The 17,570-nt window shown below is 40.3% G+C and overlaps 1 protein-coding gene across 3 annotated transcripts; it reads right to left on the bottom strand.

The window, feature by feature from the left end:
- Positions 1-377: 377 nt before the first annotated feature.
- Positions 378-17,310, bottom strand: LOC117896352 (organic cation transporter protein). 3 transcript variants are annotated; one of them, XM_034804627.1, is made up of 7 exons: positions 16,980-17,310; positions 2,925-3,228; positions 2,636-2,866; positions 2,309-2,567; positions 1,825-2,242; positions 1,252-1,758; positions 378-1,192 (listed from the first exon to the last, which is right to left on the bottom strand). In XM_034804627.1, exons 2-7 carry the CDS (start codon positions 3,021-3,023, stop codon positions 949-951), a joined length of 1,758 nt encoding a protein of 585 aa, XP_034660518.1. In that variant the 5' UTR covers positions 3,024-3,228; positions 16,980-17,310; the 3' UTR covers positions 378-948. The 3 variants fall into 3 exon arrangements, with proteins under 3 accessions (XP_034660518.1, XP_034660519.1, XP_034660517.1); XM_034804628.1 differs by lacking the exon at positions 16,980-17,310 and adding an exon at positions 8,346-8,474; XM_034804626.1 differs by lacking the exon at positions 16,980-17,310 and adding an exon at positions 5,307-5,594.
- Between the last annotated feature and the right edge of the window lie 260 nt (positions 17,311-17,570).

Below are 17,570 nucleotides of genomic sequence, written 5' to 3'. Positions count from 1 at the left end.
TAAATAAAATATCTACTATATAACCTGAAAATATTCTGATCTTTGATTTTCTAAAGCATCAAATTCTGTTGGTTGATGTACAGCTTAAAATATTCCTCAATTTCTGAGATATTTCAATCCCCAGGCTATTATTTGCATACGTTTGTGGTGGACTTGGTGCAGATCCTTTTCTGCTGTCTTTTTGGATTACAAATTATTCATCTCATTCTACGAGCAATCCATTATTCATCCAATCTCAAATTAATAGCAGAAAACTCTCTACCACAACACATTCAATTATCGTAAATATCATCCAAATGTTCTTCAACCCAGAAGCAAACTTTTTGTATAATTCCTTTTTTTGTTGTTTTAAATTATGTTTTTTGCATTGTATATTTTATATGTTTGTTTTTGTTGTTGTTTTTTCTCTATATGGTAGATATAATATAATTATTATCAGTTTTTTAGACGATACTTTTCTGTTTCCTTTCTTTGATCGAAAGATCGAAATCAAATCGAAATAATGAAGTGAATATTCAATAGTGAAAGGAGAAGGAGGACGAAGAGTCTTATATAATTATGTACATACTGTTCTTAGGATTTAGGTATTCAAAAATTGTTTCATTCGTTTTGTAAGTGATTTTTGTGCCGCTTAAGTGTTAACTATATGATTCCGTTCTTATACACAATGGGAGCTGTTGGAAACAAACAATTGTCTACGTTCTAGAAAATTACAAGCTAGAGGCTTTTAGATTAGAGATAGAGTATACAGTATACAGTATATATATATATAAATATATATATGTATATAAGAAAAGGCTGAGCACACAATATGCAGTTGTGCAGGCATTCAAGTGACAATTTTTGGGGGGGAGCCAAAAAAGATAATGAAGTGGGATTTGTAGAGGAAAATACAATTGTTTAGCTAGACTATAGACTATGTGAAACATCGAGCCATTTCCTGCTGTTTCAGTGCTTGGCATCCTTGAGGGCCTGCTCCTCGCGGTCGGCATCGATGAGGGACTGCTTGCGCTTGCCGTTCGCGGATGATTCCATTTGCTTGGCATCGATCAGCGAATGCTTCCGCTTGTACTTCTCCAGCTCCGAGTCGGACTCCTCGTCGTCGTCGTGGCTGTGCTGAAGGCAAGGGAAATCAAACATGCGCTCGCCCTTGCCAAAGACCTCGCCCTCCTCAATGGTGGTGGGTAGGCTCCTGCAAAAAGTCAGCAAATTAGCTACATTCAGGCTTACAACTGTAGTAGATCCACTTACCTATTCAATGTCTCTGGCAGCAGAAGGCACACAAAGGAACCAGCAAAGAACAGCACGCCCAGAATGATCGATGGCGCGGCCTTGAAGAAGGTGCCCAGCCAGAGGATGTATGGTGCCAGGAAGGAGGCCGCAAATCCTGCCACATGCACGGCCGCCACACCCTGTCCCCGCACACACGTGGGTATTAGCTCCGTGGCGTACTGGGAGCCCGATTCGTAGGAGATGGCCACACCAAACCTCGCGGCAATCGTGAGGCAGGCGAGGAGTATGGCATTGTGATTGTGCTGCTGGTACGCAATGGCTATGCCAGAGGCGGCGGTGAAGAGGCCACCCACCAGCAGGGAGCCCGAGGCCATGCCCTTGCGTCCAATGCGATCCTGCAGCAGGACGAGCAGTATACTCGAAGGCAGCACGGCCAAGGCACTTAGCGAGAACATGATGAACGGAGAGATGCCCATGCCCTCGACATTACGAGACACGGCATCATAGCAGAGAGTGATTACCATGCTGTAGAGAAAGGGGAAATTCAGTCAGTATTTAGAGGATAAAAGTAGAATGTATCTTGTGGCCGACCTCTTGAAGAAAAGTATTAGCGTATTCTTGCGCATTCGAGGTGTGCGGAACATGTCCAAGAGTGTTGCAGTCTTCTTCTCATCGCCGCCCTGCATCTCGCGCGTCATCTGGCAGTGGCGTCGGAACTCATCGAATTCCGCCTGGGTCACGCGGCATCCATTGAACTTTGCGACGCGCTTCAGTCGCACAATGGCGCCATCGATGTCATTGCGCGTCACCAGCCACTGGGCGCTCTCCTGCACCACAAAGTAGTACAGCACCACGAGCAGGATGGGCAGCGAGGTGCACGCGAGGTAGATCTGCCAATGGCCCGCGAGTACCGCCAGCCAAGGTGTGAACACGAGACCCAAGCAGTAGAACAGACCCACGGCCATGTTCAGGCCCAATGTCCGCATGCTGGGGCGTATATATTCGAGCACTATACAAGGGAAGATTCATGTTAGGTTCACGTTAGATTCATGTTTGATTCAGTCATGATTCCTACCTATAATATACATGAGATAGAAGTTCGTGTCTGCTGCTAGTCCGGATATAAATCTACACAGTGTAAAGGTGCCCACGCTCTTCGTGAAGATTGTGGAAAAGTCTCCAGCAAAGCCACAGAAATTCGAGAGTATCAGCGCTGGCACGCGTCCTATTTTGTCAGAGAGCAAACCATAGAACAGAGTTCCCACAACAGATCCAATGAAGAACAGCGACTGTCCAATACGTGCCTTGTAGGCGGAATCACAGACCCAATTTAACTAAGGAAAATAAGGACAGAAGAAACATTAGTATGGGTTATCCCTTCATCCCCTACTTGCGGCCCTACCTCTGTATTCATTGATCTATAACCAAAATCATAATTATAGATCCATTTGTCGCACTTTTCCTTGCTGACTGTGACATTGTGGCCATTGATGTCCTCCAGGCGTGTGCACGAGGACTCCTCACCAAACTGCGCATAGATCTCACCAATCTGCTTGTAGGTCATATTCACCAACTTGTCGTGATAGCACCAATGATCTGGCACAAAACTAATGACTGTCTGGGTAAAGTAATGCTGTAAAATGGATTGACATACATTAGAAATAATCATTAAAAATCAAAGAACCACTTACCATCGATACGATGATATTGATAAAGCCAAAAAGGGCAAGAATCATGAATTGATAGCGATTGAAATCGCCACATTTGGCCAGAATCTGATCGAAGTCCATTTTGAAATTCAATTAAATGGGAAATCCAAGAGAATAGAGTTCTTGGGGCTCTTCTTTGTACTTTTAATGAACGGTTGAGGGTGTTTGAGTGTGTGACTTTGCTGTTGTGACGCTGTTGTTATTGTTTATTTTTGTGGGTGGGGAAATGCCATCGGTCTTCACATTGGTTTTCTATCACAAATCACATTTGTTCCTTTGGCTTTGTCTATAAAAATGGAAATAATATAATATTTAGACATTATAAATAAAGTTCATTGAACGGGAATATCATTTTCATATATTTTTTCTAAAAAAAGTCGTTTTGTTTATTTGGGCCTGCATTTGGATAAGATAATTGCTGGAAAAATAAGCAGCATTTTAGCAGACAAAGAAATTAAATTGCTACCAAAAATAAACAAACAAAATATAAACCAAATATTTAATGACAAAAATATGAATTAGTATTCTAAAGGTTAATTCTGGGAAGTGGTAAAAGGAAACCCCATAGATTGGCTTTCATTCCTTATGGTTCGCAAATTTTTCAACCGTCTATCCAAATTTCATGGAAAATCATTGCTATTATGTTATGGAAAATTGGGTAATTGGACCAAACTTTTAAATAATTTATTTTTATGGGCAATCAAAATAAGTCTTAGAAATAGAGAAAACAGAAGGTGAAAATCAATGAAATTAATAAAAGAATTCCAAGGAAAAATTATCTAATAAATAACCCTTTTCCAGACTCAACAACAAATGTTTTCTTGTTATATGGAGCCCACGTTTTGGCTCGCTAATTGCTCTGAAATGGCACTAGAAATGTCATCCGCAAATAAATAGTTTCATTTAACACATCGATCGTCACATTAGCGAGAAAAACAATTGGAAAAACGTGCGAAAAAAACGTAACAAATTTCCCCCCACGTTACGTGGAAAACATATGGGCAGAGCAAGCCATTGATTAGAACCAATTCTGATATGATTGGGTTAATAAATGACTACCGTATGCTAATCCGAAAGATAACACCCAAAGATAACCCATATTCGATCGTCAGATACAGAGGCAAACAAGCGTGTGGCATGTGTGGCATGTTAAAAAAACTAAAATTAAGGTCACATTTCCACTTACAACCCGGCAAACAGTCGGACTGGCCTGGCTTATCACAGGGCACAAATATTTATATAGACGTTCGTTTAGATAAAAACAAAAGAGCACCACAAAAAACCACCACAAATATATAGTAGATCGCTGACTAATGGCAGAGACTGTGCTGGTTGAGGAGACTAATCTGGGAGCCTGTTGTCAAGTCGGCAACAATCGACTTTCAATAGACGCGGAGCACGTGTCGTTTGGAAATGGAATCACTCTGTCTTTTTTTCTAGGAATACATTTGTATTATTTACCCAGACCATTCGGTCGGGCTTTGTTTTCGCTTCTGATTTGTTTTTACAACTAAAATAAATAGAAACCATTTTCGAAAGCTGTATCTGCATATATTTTTCGGTTAAATGCAACTGGTTTGCCATGCTGGTCTTTACCCCCTCCATTCTGGTATTCGCAGTTACACTGGTAACACCCCCCTTCATTGCGTGATGTTCTCGCCCAAGAACTGAAACAACATTTTGTTGATTTTGTTGGAAAATAAAAACATTTCCAAGGTTTCCACTGATTACACAAACAAAATCTCGTTTAATGTTGGATTTTTCAAGGCTTCAAAGCATAACCTAATTGCTTAACAGCTATTAAAGTCAAATTCTTAGAATGTTATATAAATTGAAAAGGAAAAGCTAAACATTTTAAATAAACTTTCTTCAGAAGAAAAATCTGTAAAAAACTCTCAAAATATCATCCTTAATTCTCATTGTTTATTTTACCAAAAACATCCTAGGGCTGTCACACTTCATTCTCATTCTAGCATAAAAAATTACAAGTGGCATTACAAGGCTCAAAACCTCAATTGTACAAAAAAGATTTCCTGCTACAAAGTGTCATCCAATTTTGTTACATTCTAGCAATTAGTTGCACATTTAATCACTTTCATTAATAAAACACTAAGAAGCACAAAGTGCGCACTAGACAAAGTAAACTTTCAGGATAAACATTACACAAAGATTATCCATAATTTATCACTTAACGAGACTTTTCATTGCCTGTAAGTACGACTACTCTACAAATTTTAAAGAAATAGGTTTTACTTATCATTAAATAAATTAGGCGAAAACTGTAAAAGATGATTTATAATTTATGGAACATTTCCTTTCCTTTGCCCCAATTAAATTACACAATAATCACACCAATTTAATTACCTCAATGTTCATGGAAAAACTCTCCTCTTCATTTGGTTGTGATGGGGAAAATGGGGTTTCCAATTCGAAAATGGAAAAATGTTGTTGTTTACGAACGATCCGCACAAAGCGAAGCAGACAAAAAATGAATGTTGTTTAATTTCAAAAACAAAATTCTTGCAGCGTAGAAACAAGCGAATTTCTTATGTTCTGCCACTTGATGTTTATCTTCCAAATACAATTCGCATATATCTTCTGAGATTCTCTGTATATTATATATAAAACAAGAGTTCAAGGAACGCTCTGCACACACGCCTCAAACAAAGCCAATCAAAAAACTAAGATGTTTGTTCTGCTATTTTCGAAAATGATTTAGGTTTTTGTTTATCCCGGAAAACGCACACACAAAACACTCACAACCGAATGGAAATAGTTTTATTTTATAGTTTCCTCTTTTTTTTGTTGTTGTTAACTTTTTGCCGAATTATGTGAGGCACCCGTTTTGGCCCGTTTTGTCGGCGGCCGACGGTAGTGTCTGAAGCGTAGTATGTGCGATGGTTCGTTGTGTATCCACTGAATGCTCCTCACAGACTGAGCTGCCAAATGCCGACACGATTGTTTATTAAAAAATGCCAAACAGCTGTTCTCGGACACTCTCAGAGAGCCACAGCGTTCCACACTGTGTGGAGGGGCTGACTGGGGGACTGCTGACAAGACACAGGTCATAATTAAATTCAAAAGCTGTGAAAAGCAAACTCGAGTCTTGATTTTTACGACCACCACACACCACACAAAACACACGGCAAAAGGCACAAGGCAAGGCGAGGTGTATATATAATTGGATTTGATACGATTTCGATTTGATTTACATCCCCATATCCCCTGGTATAGTACTCCCAGCGAACCCTTGTGATCTCTAAATCTCTTGAAATTGCCCTGCTAATTGTTTAAACAAATTCAACGTACGAATCGTATGAGCTTATTTTATTTAGTTGCCCTAAAAATAAGTTACGTTTTACCCATCTTGCGGTTTATCTTTTACTTCGATTTTTGGCGGTAGTCTGAAGCTTGAAGATTAGGCAATTTCTTTTCCAAATAAGAAGATACTAAAATATCTTATCTTTCAGTGGGGGAAGTTCCTGCCCTGAATCATGCTCTTATTATTTTGCTAATTGTTTATACTAAATGTTGCATTAGCTGGCCATTTTGTAATATTTTTGCTCTCTTTTTACTTGGGATTTTTTGATCTCTTTTTTTTTGGGTCGCTTTCTTTTTTGCTGTTTTTGTGTTTGTTTTTTTAAATGCGGTTTTGGGGCAGCAGGCGCCACCGAAAAAGATGACAAATGGGTAGTCACAAAACCACAAAAGCTACTGCCATGAGTAAAGTAAAGGGTAAATAAATAAACCTTCTTATTTAGTTAGAGACTAAAGATAGAACCACTTTGTTTTTGGTTAGGAGAATGCATCTTGAGGCTGAATAAATATTTTCAAACATTGTTTTAACTTTAAATTGAAATAAACAAGAAAATCAACAGTAACAAATCCTCTTTAAGGATGCAACTGAAAAAGAGATTAAAGTTTCAGAAAGTTCGCACCAGAAACGAACCTAAAGCAAACCCTTTAGCGAGAGAAAACCAAACAATTATCGAACATTCAGGTTTAAATTAGGCAACCATGCAGAAAGCTGAGAATGCGAATATTTTATAACATTTTGAAGATGAAATAAATACAATGAGAGTTCTTTGGGATACTTTCTACTGCAAGCTGTGTAGAGAAATTAATTTCTGTAAAGGAATTATATCTTAAGGAATTATATCTCTTAGGAAAATAGCTCCTTCTCAGGTACTAGTAGTCAGAGCAGAATAAGACATAAATAACGTATCAATAATCTGAAATCAAAGCTCAGGGCTAATGATCTAATGCAATTATAATCCAATAAAGTTCAGTAAGGCAACAAAATGAAGGAAGGAAAACGTACTACCACTGCGATTAGATAATGGCCAAAAGGCAGCAGACATCGAAGTCGCGACACCACTCAAGCAGCAGCAGCACCCATGCTACGAGGGGACAAGTTTTGGGGTCTGCGGTTTAGGAGGGGAATGTGCTAACGAGAGAGTTGGTAGTACTCGTACGAATACGATCATGAGTACGAGTAGTGCGTAGTGGATCCAAAAGTCAATGCCATATCGCACTTTCCTCCCGAAAAAGCAAAAAGCAAACACGTGCTTCTCTCTTTGCCGTGGCAACTGTACTTTTTGGATCTTAATGGACTCAATGTACACATACATACATATACACATATTGTATGTAAGCATTTCCCTTGCATTTTTCTTTGTGTTCGAGAGACAACAAAAGAACAAAGAAAAGCCCTAGAAGTGCAACTCTTTTCTTGTATCCAATTTCTAGGGAAATTCCTTGGACAATCGCCACATTACTCATGCGACATGGTATCCGAGGCCTTTACTTGAGGGGATTTTCATTAAATTACGAGTATGTGACTAATATTTGGCTTTTGGCTGATCCGACAATCATTGTATTTACACTCTCTGTCTAACTTTTACACCTACTTGAGGAAACGACAACAAAAAAGTGCACATAAATCCAAAAGGCGTTAACTAAAAAAGGCGAGAATTTCGACCATCTTTGGATGTGTATTAATTTCATAAATCAATACAAATAAAATATAGATTATGTTTATGCAAAGGTGTTGGGCGATTCGGATTATAGTTTAAGATAGATTTTGGCTTAAAAGCAAACAAGGAAGAAAATCTGGGTAGCGTTCTTCTCTTCTCTCGTAGATTTTAAATTTTAAAAATCACTTTTAACACTTTTTACCTTATTTTCTTCCAAAAAACACTTTGAGGAACTATCATTTTAGGTCCTTGAATAACGCTTCATCTTTTTTTAGCACGCAAAATCTTCGAAAATTCACAAAAACTCTAAATTCGACCCACAAATATATTATTGTTGCGGTCTGCTGCTGTTTTATTTTCACACAAACTTGCGAAATATTTCGAAAATGTTTTTTTTATAATAATAGTAATCAAAGATTGAACTTACTAATTATAGTATTTTAGTATCTATTATGAACAATCACATTTTGCTTTGATTTTTGAGGTGGATTTATGGTTGATTTTCCGTTGAAATTGCAGCTGTTGCTGCCGCTGTAGCTGCTGTGGCGATTCCTGTAGCTGAGGGCGAAAGCTTGCGAGAGAGCAAAAGCAAAAGCAACAACAACAGGAACGACTCTCACTCGCGAACAGCTGTGCCTGTGCCCGCTCTTGCCACGCTTGATCTTGTTGCTGCTGCTGCGCTCGCGTGACGACAATTGAAAACGCTTTGACTTCAAGTTCAACGAATGTGTGCGGTTATAAACGCTTTCGCGTGTGCCAGAAGCAGCAGCAACTCTGCCTGAACGCTGTAAATGTAACTGTAAAAAAGAACTAACGACCCTCTCTCTCTCTCTCTCTTGTTCAATGCATGCAGCAGAACAAATGTGAATGGTGCTCTCGCATATGTTATCCCTCTCACTCGCATTCATCAACAGCAACCCATCGCTCTCACTGTCGTTGTTTCAACTCCCACTCTCTCTTTCATTATGGAGATGCATGTGCATGTCCATTTTCCTTGGTCCGTAGGGTGGCTCTTGCACAGATAAGAAATAGCAGATCCAATTTACCAATTGATTCAAATGTTTGCTGATTAATCTTTTATGACACAATTTCTTTTGTTATTTGCTGGCGGGGTAATAACTATTCCATTATATTCCATTATAAATAGATATGAATGCATACAGAACTGTTGGCATCAATTAAGGCGCAATGGCAACATAAATGCAAGTGACAAACACGATTAATAAAAGGGGAATATGATTCAGCGCTGGGAGGGGACGCCTGCCAGATGGGATTTAAATGCGGGTCATAATATTTAAAGCACCCAAAGTACATACATATGTCTATAAACATATTATGTATCTACAGAAAATCTTTACAATCCACATCTTATGGCCCATCTGCGTGGCAGAATATAAGAGCTACAAGGTTTACGGCTCGGTGTAATTTCGCTGCTCTATAGATACCAAAGATCCAACATTCAAGTGTTTCCATGGGCAGCTACTACCCAAATAACCAAAATTTGTAGGAATTACGCTTAGATTAGATATAGCATACACCGTAACCGGAACAAAGTTCTCCATAGAAAAGTTCTCTATTGGCAACAATGAGAAATCCGCCCGCACAAGATCCCACCCACTGATAAGAGGGACACACCGCAGGCGAAAACATTGATAAAGCACTCTCCGGCCTCCCCTTTCTCCACATGGCTCTCGTTCACTCTCTTGGTTCGCTCTGTTTCTGGTCAAAGTCATCGCAGAGTTGAGTGTTGGCCCATCCGAACCAGACTGGTTTGTGTCAGTTGTAACCAATTACGAGCCACATTCGAGGCATTCGAATTCATGACTCGTACAATCAGCCATACAGCGTATGTACAATATTCGTACATACTCGCACTCGTATGTATGCTCGCAATGCCCGACAAATGGCGTCAGCAGTTCTCCTCGTTCTTCTTGAGATTCTCTCGGTCTTTAAAAGAACTAAATATCATTTCCCTAAAAAAAAAGAAACCCCTCTGGAAGAGGGGCATTCCCACCACAAACATTGTTTCAATAATCAGCAACAAGTGGCGGGCAATTCATTTGCCGAGTTCTTTACTCTTGACTTTAATTTCTTCCAAAGGAGAAAATAGTAATCAAGATCAATTAAAATTACATTCGAAGAAAATGTAATTTTCGATATAAAAGGTGATAAATAATCTATTAGTTGCGGAAAACCGTACAATTTCTTGGAAAATCCCAGTCCAGAAACCTTTGCAATTCTATGCTTAAATTCCATGAACATTTCCCATTAACTTTCCACACAAAGTTTCATTGACCCAGCGACAGGCACACACTTGAATATCGGATTCTGCTCCCAAGCCTTGAAACTTAATTCGCTAGAAAAATAAAGAAAGCCGCAGAGTCAAACAAAAAACAACAAACAAACAATCAATTATTGCATAAACAAATCAATGAATGAAAGTGTCGAGTCTGGAGACAATTGGGCCGGTTACCCCCACTATGCAAATTATGTCATAAACGACAGCGGCAAACCCGCACCCAACCCTTTGGCGATGCTGTACTGCCAGCATAAACATTGGAAATATTCCACAACAAATGAATCAGACAGAGGGGGATACAAGTGCCCCGTACCCTACCCTCATGAACACAGAGAACCTCCGAAACTGGTATTAATCGGATCGAAATAAACAAAAGGTTTACCATTTGAATCATGATCGTGCGTGCATAACAGCTGATTGTCAGACAACAGACAGACAGACTACGGAGGGCACCCCCCACTAGAGACTGGCACACACCCAGGCACAGACCCCCATTAACATTTTATAGTCGGTGGGCAGACATTTTCGATCGTTTCGGGGGCAAAACATTTGGGAGTCTCATTTTAATGGCTGGCCCTCCAAACCGAAATCGAAACGAGCGACGCAGCAAACGTCTCTGGCATTAACAATTTATATAATATATACGTTTATCGTTTGCAGAAAAAACAGCGCCACACACGCAGATATACCACATGGAAATCTATGAGTTTTTATACTTGAAAATAAATGAGTCAAAAACGTGACTACACTTTTTGTTTTTGGTTCAGTTTATTTATTTGTTCCTTAAGCTTTGCGCATAATTGGTGGATCTAGAAAAAACAAGTTCAGTGCAAACTTCGGGCATCAATCACGATGGATGGAGTGCCCGTACCGCCCGGACACTCCTCTGAATTAGAGTTCGGCATCGGTCAAATGTCATTAGTCCATGGGGAGCTGGGGCTGGGGCTGAGTCTGTGGCTGAGGCTGTCTAGGAAACCAGTTACAAATCTCAGCGATTCCGAAACGAGTTATGAGATCCGTTGCGCTGCGCTCCGTCCAAGGAGATTGCTTCCACGAAAGCAATCGAGATTATAATCTGTGTATATGCATATAAAATAATATACCAGATCCAACTGGTTCCCCAGACGTACCCCAAGATAATAGTTCTCCGTCGATCACAGCGTTTCCTTTCCCTTTAGCTGCAACAGCTGACAATGCAACAAACACTTGTAATTGCTTGGGGAGCACTCTAAATCCCCATAGAGAGTTGGTGGTTCAATGAATATTTACTTAATGCACTGATTGATGATCAGCAAAGCAGCAAATATATATTACATTGTATTAATTTTCCATTGATTAATTCTGTCAGCTCCTTGTCCCATTATAAGCGTTCCTCCTTTAAAGTCTCCTCTTCGCTGGGTGTTTAGCTACACAGCATCCCCCCACAAGGCACCTACGGAACCCCCCACTGACATTTCAAAGTGTACGCGAGTGGCTGCTTGCTCCTCCTTCGCCTCCCTGGAGTGCCACTTTTGCCACTTTGTGGACCAACATTGGCATTATAATATTGGCCAAGGCCAGAGAAACGTGTCTCTGTGTGTGTGTGTTTGTCTTGGTTGTGATCCAGAAAACTAAATCGAAACCAGTTGGTGGGAGGGGGCACAAGGAAGAGGTGCCAATGGGAAAGTGGAGAATAGAAACCAAATAGAAAACGTTTCCTAGATACGCATGCACTTACACATACATATGTACATACATACATACATATTTACATATGATGTACGTACATACATACATATGTACATACATATGCACATATATTAGGACAACTCAGACGCTTGCATAAATTTCTTAATTGCTATTTTTAGGACCTCCTCTATCACTTGGCGGCAAAATAAATATTAAATAAATAAATAAATCGAATCGGTAACAGAGAAACGGAAACTTTCCACTTGCCTGTGAGAAACCATTTGCATGATGCTGCTGCTGCCTACTGCCGTCACCTCCTTCTCGAACTGCAGTTCAATTGTCGTCAATTAATTGTTGTTAATTTACACACACACACACACACACAGAGAGACTGTCATAGCACTACACTTTGGGATATTGTTTAAATGTAGAACGATTTCGTCTTACTATTCCTCGTCTCCTCGCCTCAAAGCCCATCAATTTGCCGTTAGTTTGTTTTCTCTTATACAATGCTGCACTGCGATTTACCATTCGTCCCGTACCGTGGCGACACTTGCATTGAACTGCAGCAACAGTTTACAGTTCCGTCCCGTTTCGAGCGTCGCGTGTGCTTTAAATAATGCTCCTCTATTTTCTATTTCCTATTTCTATAGCCTGCTGCCCGAGTGAGCGCCGTCCGACGTACGACTGAGTGTTCTCCACTGCTCGCGCCGCGCGCCAGGTATTCAAAATATCGGCCATGACTTTGGCAAAGAAAAACTAAAACAAGTACCGATGGCAAAGTACGCGTGACGACTGTCAGATGACCTGTAATGGTTAGGGCTGGTAATAGCACTTCGAAGGTAAAGAGTGGGTCCCTTCAGCTCTGTCTCAGAACTGTTCTCTTTTTCTATTCCCTCTTCTGTACATGTCACACATTGACGTACATATGTATGATCAACATACCCCTCCGGGCAATATGTAAGTGCTAGGGTACCATCAGATTCTAATTTGTTTTGTAACGCTCTCTCACGATCTGTGACGCTCACTCTCCCTCTGCATCTTCCTCTCCTTGTGTATTTTGCTTTTTACTCAGCTGTCTGCTGCTGCTCCTGCCGCGCCTTTGTTGTTGCTTTCCTGTACTGCAAAAGGAGAGACAGAGAGTGCGGCTGAACTGCGTTTTAGATCGCCTGCGGAGAGATGTGGTAGATGTGAAGAGAGAGGACAAGGGAGGGAGTAAGAGAGAAGGTTGGCATGGCTCACTTAATAGAGGTGAGGCATCATCAGACAACTCTCCTACAAGGGAGAGATCTACCAGCAAAGTGTGAATGTATGTATGTGGTATGTACATGCATATGTACATACATTGTATGTTTGTATGTATGCTTCACCTTGCATAGGAGATTATGAGATTACCCACCCCATTTTAGAGTTCGACAGACTAAGTACGCAAACAACGCAATAGACTGATGGAGGGGGCAAAGGTAGGTAAGAAAGAGGCAAAGAATATTCCGCTACTCGGATCAACCCCAAAGAGACGCACAAAGAATACGAGAGAGAGACAGTGCAGTGCAGCACACTAATTTGGAATCTGATTTATGCAGTTCTTTGTTAATTAATGTGCTTTATTTGTTCGAATTAACCAAACGCAACCGGTTCAATTTGCGCTTGATTCTTATGTTTTGTTGTTTCCCCCCACCGATGACGTCAGCCTTTACACAAAAATCAAAATACAATTTTTGATTTAATTATTTGTGCGGCGCTCCGATTTGTTTGAGAGCATTCACCGCATTCATTCGCACAAGAGCGTAACTCTGATAAACACACGCAAAGCAACAGTACTGTGGACAGAGACGTCGCCGTGGTCTTCGAGTGGAGCTGAACGCGTGAGTTGTTAAGGAGAGCGTGAGTGGCACCTCATGGCTGAGTTTAAATATTCCAAGACTTTCGATCATGGAAAATATGTACGTACAGAAACACATTGAAAGAAGGAATGTTACCCCAAGCTCTTACAATAAATACCCAAATTCTGCTCATATATTTCCTGATGAACGCACGCTGCCATCTCTAGCGACGACCTTCACATTGAGCTTCAAAAATGTTTTATTTTCGTGGGATTTTCAATTCTTGGCAGCGTCCAATGAATCTGCTTACTCATTTGTTGACTCTCGCAGTTGTTACCACCTCTATATGTATATGTAGTTATAATTAGGATCCCACGTTTCTATGTTTGCACTTTAGATCCTTTTAGACAATTTAACTCAAGGCTCTATATGTATAAACTACATGCATACATATGTATGTATATCGAACAATGACTGATAATGGCAACATACAGAACGGCCTTGATTGATTTGATTAATTCAGTGCCTCCTACAACATATGCATATAATTATTATTCATAATAAAGCAAATTCGACAGTTTCAAATGTAAATTATATTTTTAATTGATCTAGAATACCTATTTTGAGAATTACGAGTGTATACTACTTATTTCCCTGTCTTTTATTCTCTTTTACTATGTTCATTCATTACATTTTTTGTCCACTGATAAGAACTGATAAGACACTTATACGCTCAATTTGTTTAACAATGAAACACAATATCAATGTGGCATTAGAAGTAGCTTTAAAAGTGATTTGTGGCTAGCCAGAGGGGTACATTGTTGGCTGAACGTTTGAGGAAGTGAAGAAATAAGTGAATATCCGTAGGATTAAAGAGGATTTAGGGCTTTGGAAGGGATAATTGATTGGGGAAATGATTTAAGATATTGGTGGAGAGTGATGGCAGTGAGCAAAAATTTGGAATTAAATGAAAAATCTAAATAAAATCTGGATCAGAAATGCCTCTGTTTAATGTTAAATGTTCCCATTTGCACCTGGCTCAACAATATCTTCCTTAATTCCACTAATTTAATCCTGATATTAAATTGAATTACCTCTAACTTTTCTAGATAATTATTTTTGAATTATTCGTGTGATTTAAGTCAGAATTAGTTATGCTTATGCTCGAGTGGGTTTTTTTGTTTATCGACTTGGATTTATGTCTCCGCTAATTTGGATACGCGAATGCGATGCAAAATAACAAATTAATTAAACACTCGAATGACGCAGATTGTGGCAGGCGGCTGGTATTATATCGAAACTGGATCGGCTTTCACCCAGGCAATCACAACAGAGGAGTCCAAGTCCTACTCCAAATGCCGGAACACTGGCAATAAATCAGCAGAGAGCATTGTGCGTGGTAAGAAGTGAAAATTACCATCTAATATATTTTACAATTGTGCTAACGAAACGGACGCACAGCGGGAAGGGCTATCCAAGGGGGTAGAGAGGGGGTCTCCTGTCGTGTGTCCACAGAACTTGACATCGTTGTCTTTGAGTGGTTCCGCAGGGGGGAATCTATTTATAGAGTAACTCAAGGACATGCACAATATATATAGAAAGAGCAGACATTGCTATAATTTATAAGCGAGCAAATCGCGTGTGCCATGGCGATATATACGCAAAAGTTTTGGGTAGGAAATTGCATACAAAGAAAGACTCCCCCTGAGAACAAAATATGAAGAAAATTTCCATGCGTCAGCCGTTTCTATGGATTCCTGCTTTTATGCTTTTCCCCATCTTGAAAGGAAATTCCATTCATTCGGCCTCCACTTGTTGGTTCCTGTTTGGGTTCTGTTTTTCCTATCAAAGCAATTAGTCTTGGATTTCTAATGGATGCTGTTCGAGTCTTTGATTTTTGATACATAAAATGTTTAAGGAATGGGCATACAATTTAGGAATTCACGGAGAAAAGGTTTAATAAGAAATATAAATTAAATAAGCAAATTCGATCTCCCATTTTATTTCACCGGAAATGTTCATTTCGAACAACACGGCGTATACGTAATGAGTACACGAAATACACGAAAATATTCAGTTGCGGGGTTGGTGGAGGGCAATGAGCAAATTGTGCTAAATGCCATTGGAAAGGTGAATTGTGATGTACTAATTGATGATTAATCTACAAAAATAAAATATTTAAAGCTTAAACATGCTTTTGGGGGTAGAAACCCCCGAGGAGTACACCTTTACCCGTTTCAACTGTCGTATGAGTGATTTTTCTAAGCAGAATTCATTGAAAGAAAGAGGTTATCCCCTATGGATTTGCCTGAATAAGGTTGTCAAAATGTATTTCATTTCATATTCATGCTGCCAAAAGCATTAAGCATCAGCAGCAGGCAGCAGCACGTCATTATTCAATGTCAGAACGGAATATCTCTCGCTGAATAAACAGAACAACACGAATACCAACAGGAACCTAACCTCCGACGACTAGAACATGTTTTTGCATTATTTAGCACTCTTTTAAGGGAATATTTGCAGGGTGTGGGGCCAGGGCACTCCATGTGTGTACAGAGTGTAATCCGAGCAGGAAGAGGGTCAGAGGTTGATAGACCCGAACGGTAATTAAAGCCCAGTACCCAAACGACAGCTGGCTGGCAACCAAATCCCAAGTAAATAATTGAAACGACTTTGCTTGAGCGTTTCCCGAGCGTTTCCACTTCTCTTGTATAATTATTGAATTAATATTAAATTACTCTGAAAAAAACAGAGTGGGAGGCAGAGAGCTGACTTCTATTAAATCAATAACATAATAAACATCATTACCATTAAGGCGACCCCATGAAAAGTTGTGCTTTTAATCTTTTTCTTTTGTATCGCTTTTTTTTAGCTTGCGGAAGGTCAAGGAACTTTTTTCTGCTGATGGGAATCAAGGCTTTTGATGGATATCGTTGGCCCTTAGTTGGATTTCCATGGCTGTCACAACACAACAAAGAACTACTCCTCCTCCTTCCATTCAGAGCACAAAGGACACTGCAACTGTCGCTAGTTCCATCCTCAGAGATGGAGAGTGAGAGATGGAGGAAAACTAAAAAGGGACAACGACACGTTTTTCCTTACTCGGAAATATGCAAAATTTTGCCGGCTACAAAAATCGATAGCTGGTGGGAAGCATCAAACAAACATAAACCTCACGACTTAAACCGCGTTTAAAACGTTTTCCATGTCATTTAATTATGATTATAATGAAAGTAAATTAACAGCAGAAAATGTTGCATTCATCACTCACCGAAAAGATTCCACGTTGACCCATGGATAGCGCTGGGAAAGTTGCCAGGACAACAAAGGAGTCACGTCCACTAGTCAGTAGCCAGGGAAAAGGCACCAGGAAAGGCACTGCACTGGCCAGTGGCCACAACGCAACCGGAAAAAAGAGGAAAACTGCAACGGCAACGGGAACAGCAAACGGCCATCGAACCCCACATGGCGCGTTGGTCCTTTTGCCTGGCTAGCTTGCGTTGTTGACTCGGAAAATCCGTAAAGTAAACTGAAAGCCAATCCACCAAACAGGAATCGAATCAGCAGCAGCAGCAGCCAAATTCCGCGTTTCACTCTCGACCGTTCGCTTCTCCGAGCGGCGGGGCGGGCTTTTCTCTGAGGCGGCGGTGGCGGCACTCTGCACTGTGGGAAACGAGGCAAACGAATGAAAATGTATTATTTGTATGACCCGCCATGTGCTTGCTGGCTGGCTGGCGGCGGGTAAAAACAGCTGAAACGGCGTCGTGCTGCCCAGACGTGCACACGCTTTTCTCTTGTGACGTCATTAATGCGACTCATGCGCAGCCAAAGAGAGCAACAGCGAGAGAGACAGAGCGCACAC

This window comes from Drosophila subobscura, chromosome O (genome assembly GCF_008121235.1).
Source record: "Drosophila subobscura isolate 14011-0131.10 chromosome O, UCBerk_Dsub_1.0, whole genome shotgun sequence".
NCBI classification, from domain to species: domain Eukaryota; kingdom Metazoa; phylum Arthropoda; class Insecta; order Diptera; family Drosophilidae; genus Drosophila; species Drosophila subobscura.
This window is presented reverse-complemented; position numbering and strand designations above follow the sequence as displayed.

What these genes read in the sequence shown, in the direction of transcription:
- LOC117896352 (XM_034804627.1), bottom strand. Translation starts at nt 3,023, where the DNA reads ATGGACTTCGATCAGATTCTGGCCAAATGTGGCGATTTCAATCGCTAT. An exon ending in ATAGATCAATGAATACAGAG is followed by an intron (nt 2,568 to 2,635) that starts GTAGGGCCGCAA and finishes TATTTTCCTTAG; the next exon opens with TTAAATTGGGTCTGTGATTC. An exon ending in CTAATACTTTTCTTCAAGAG is followed by an intron (nt 1,759 to 1,824) that starts GTCGGCCACAAG and finishes CTTTCTCTACAG; the next exon opens with CATGGTAATCACTCTCTGCT.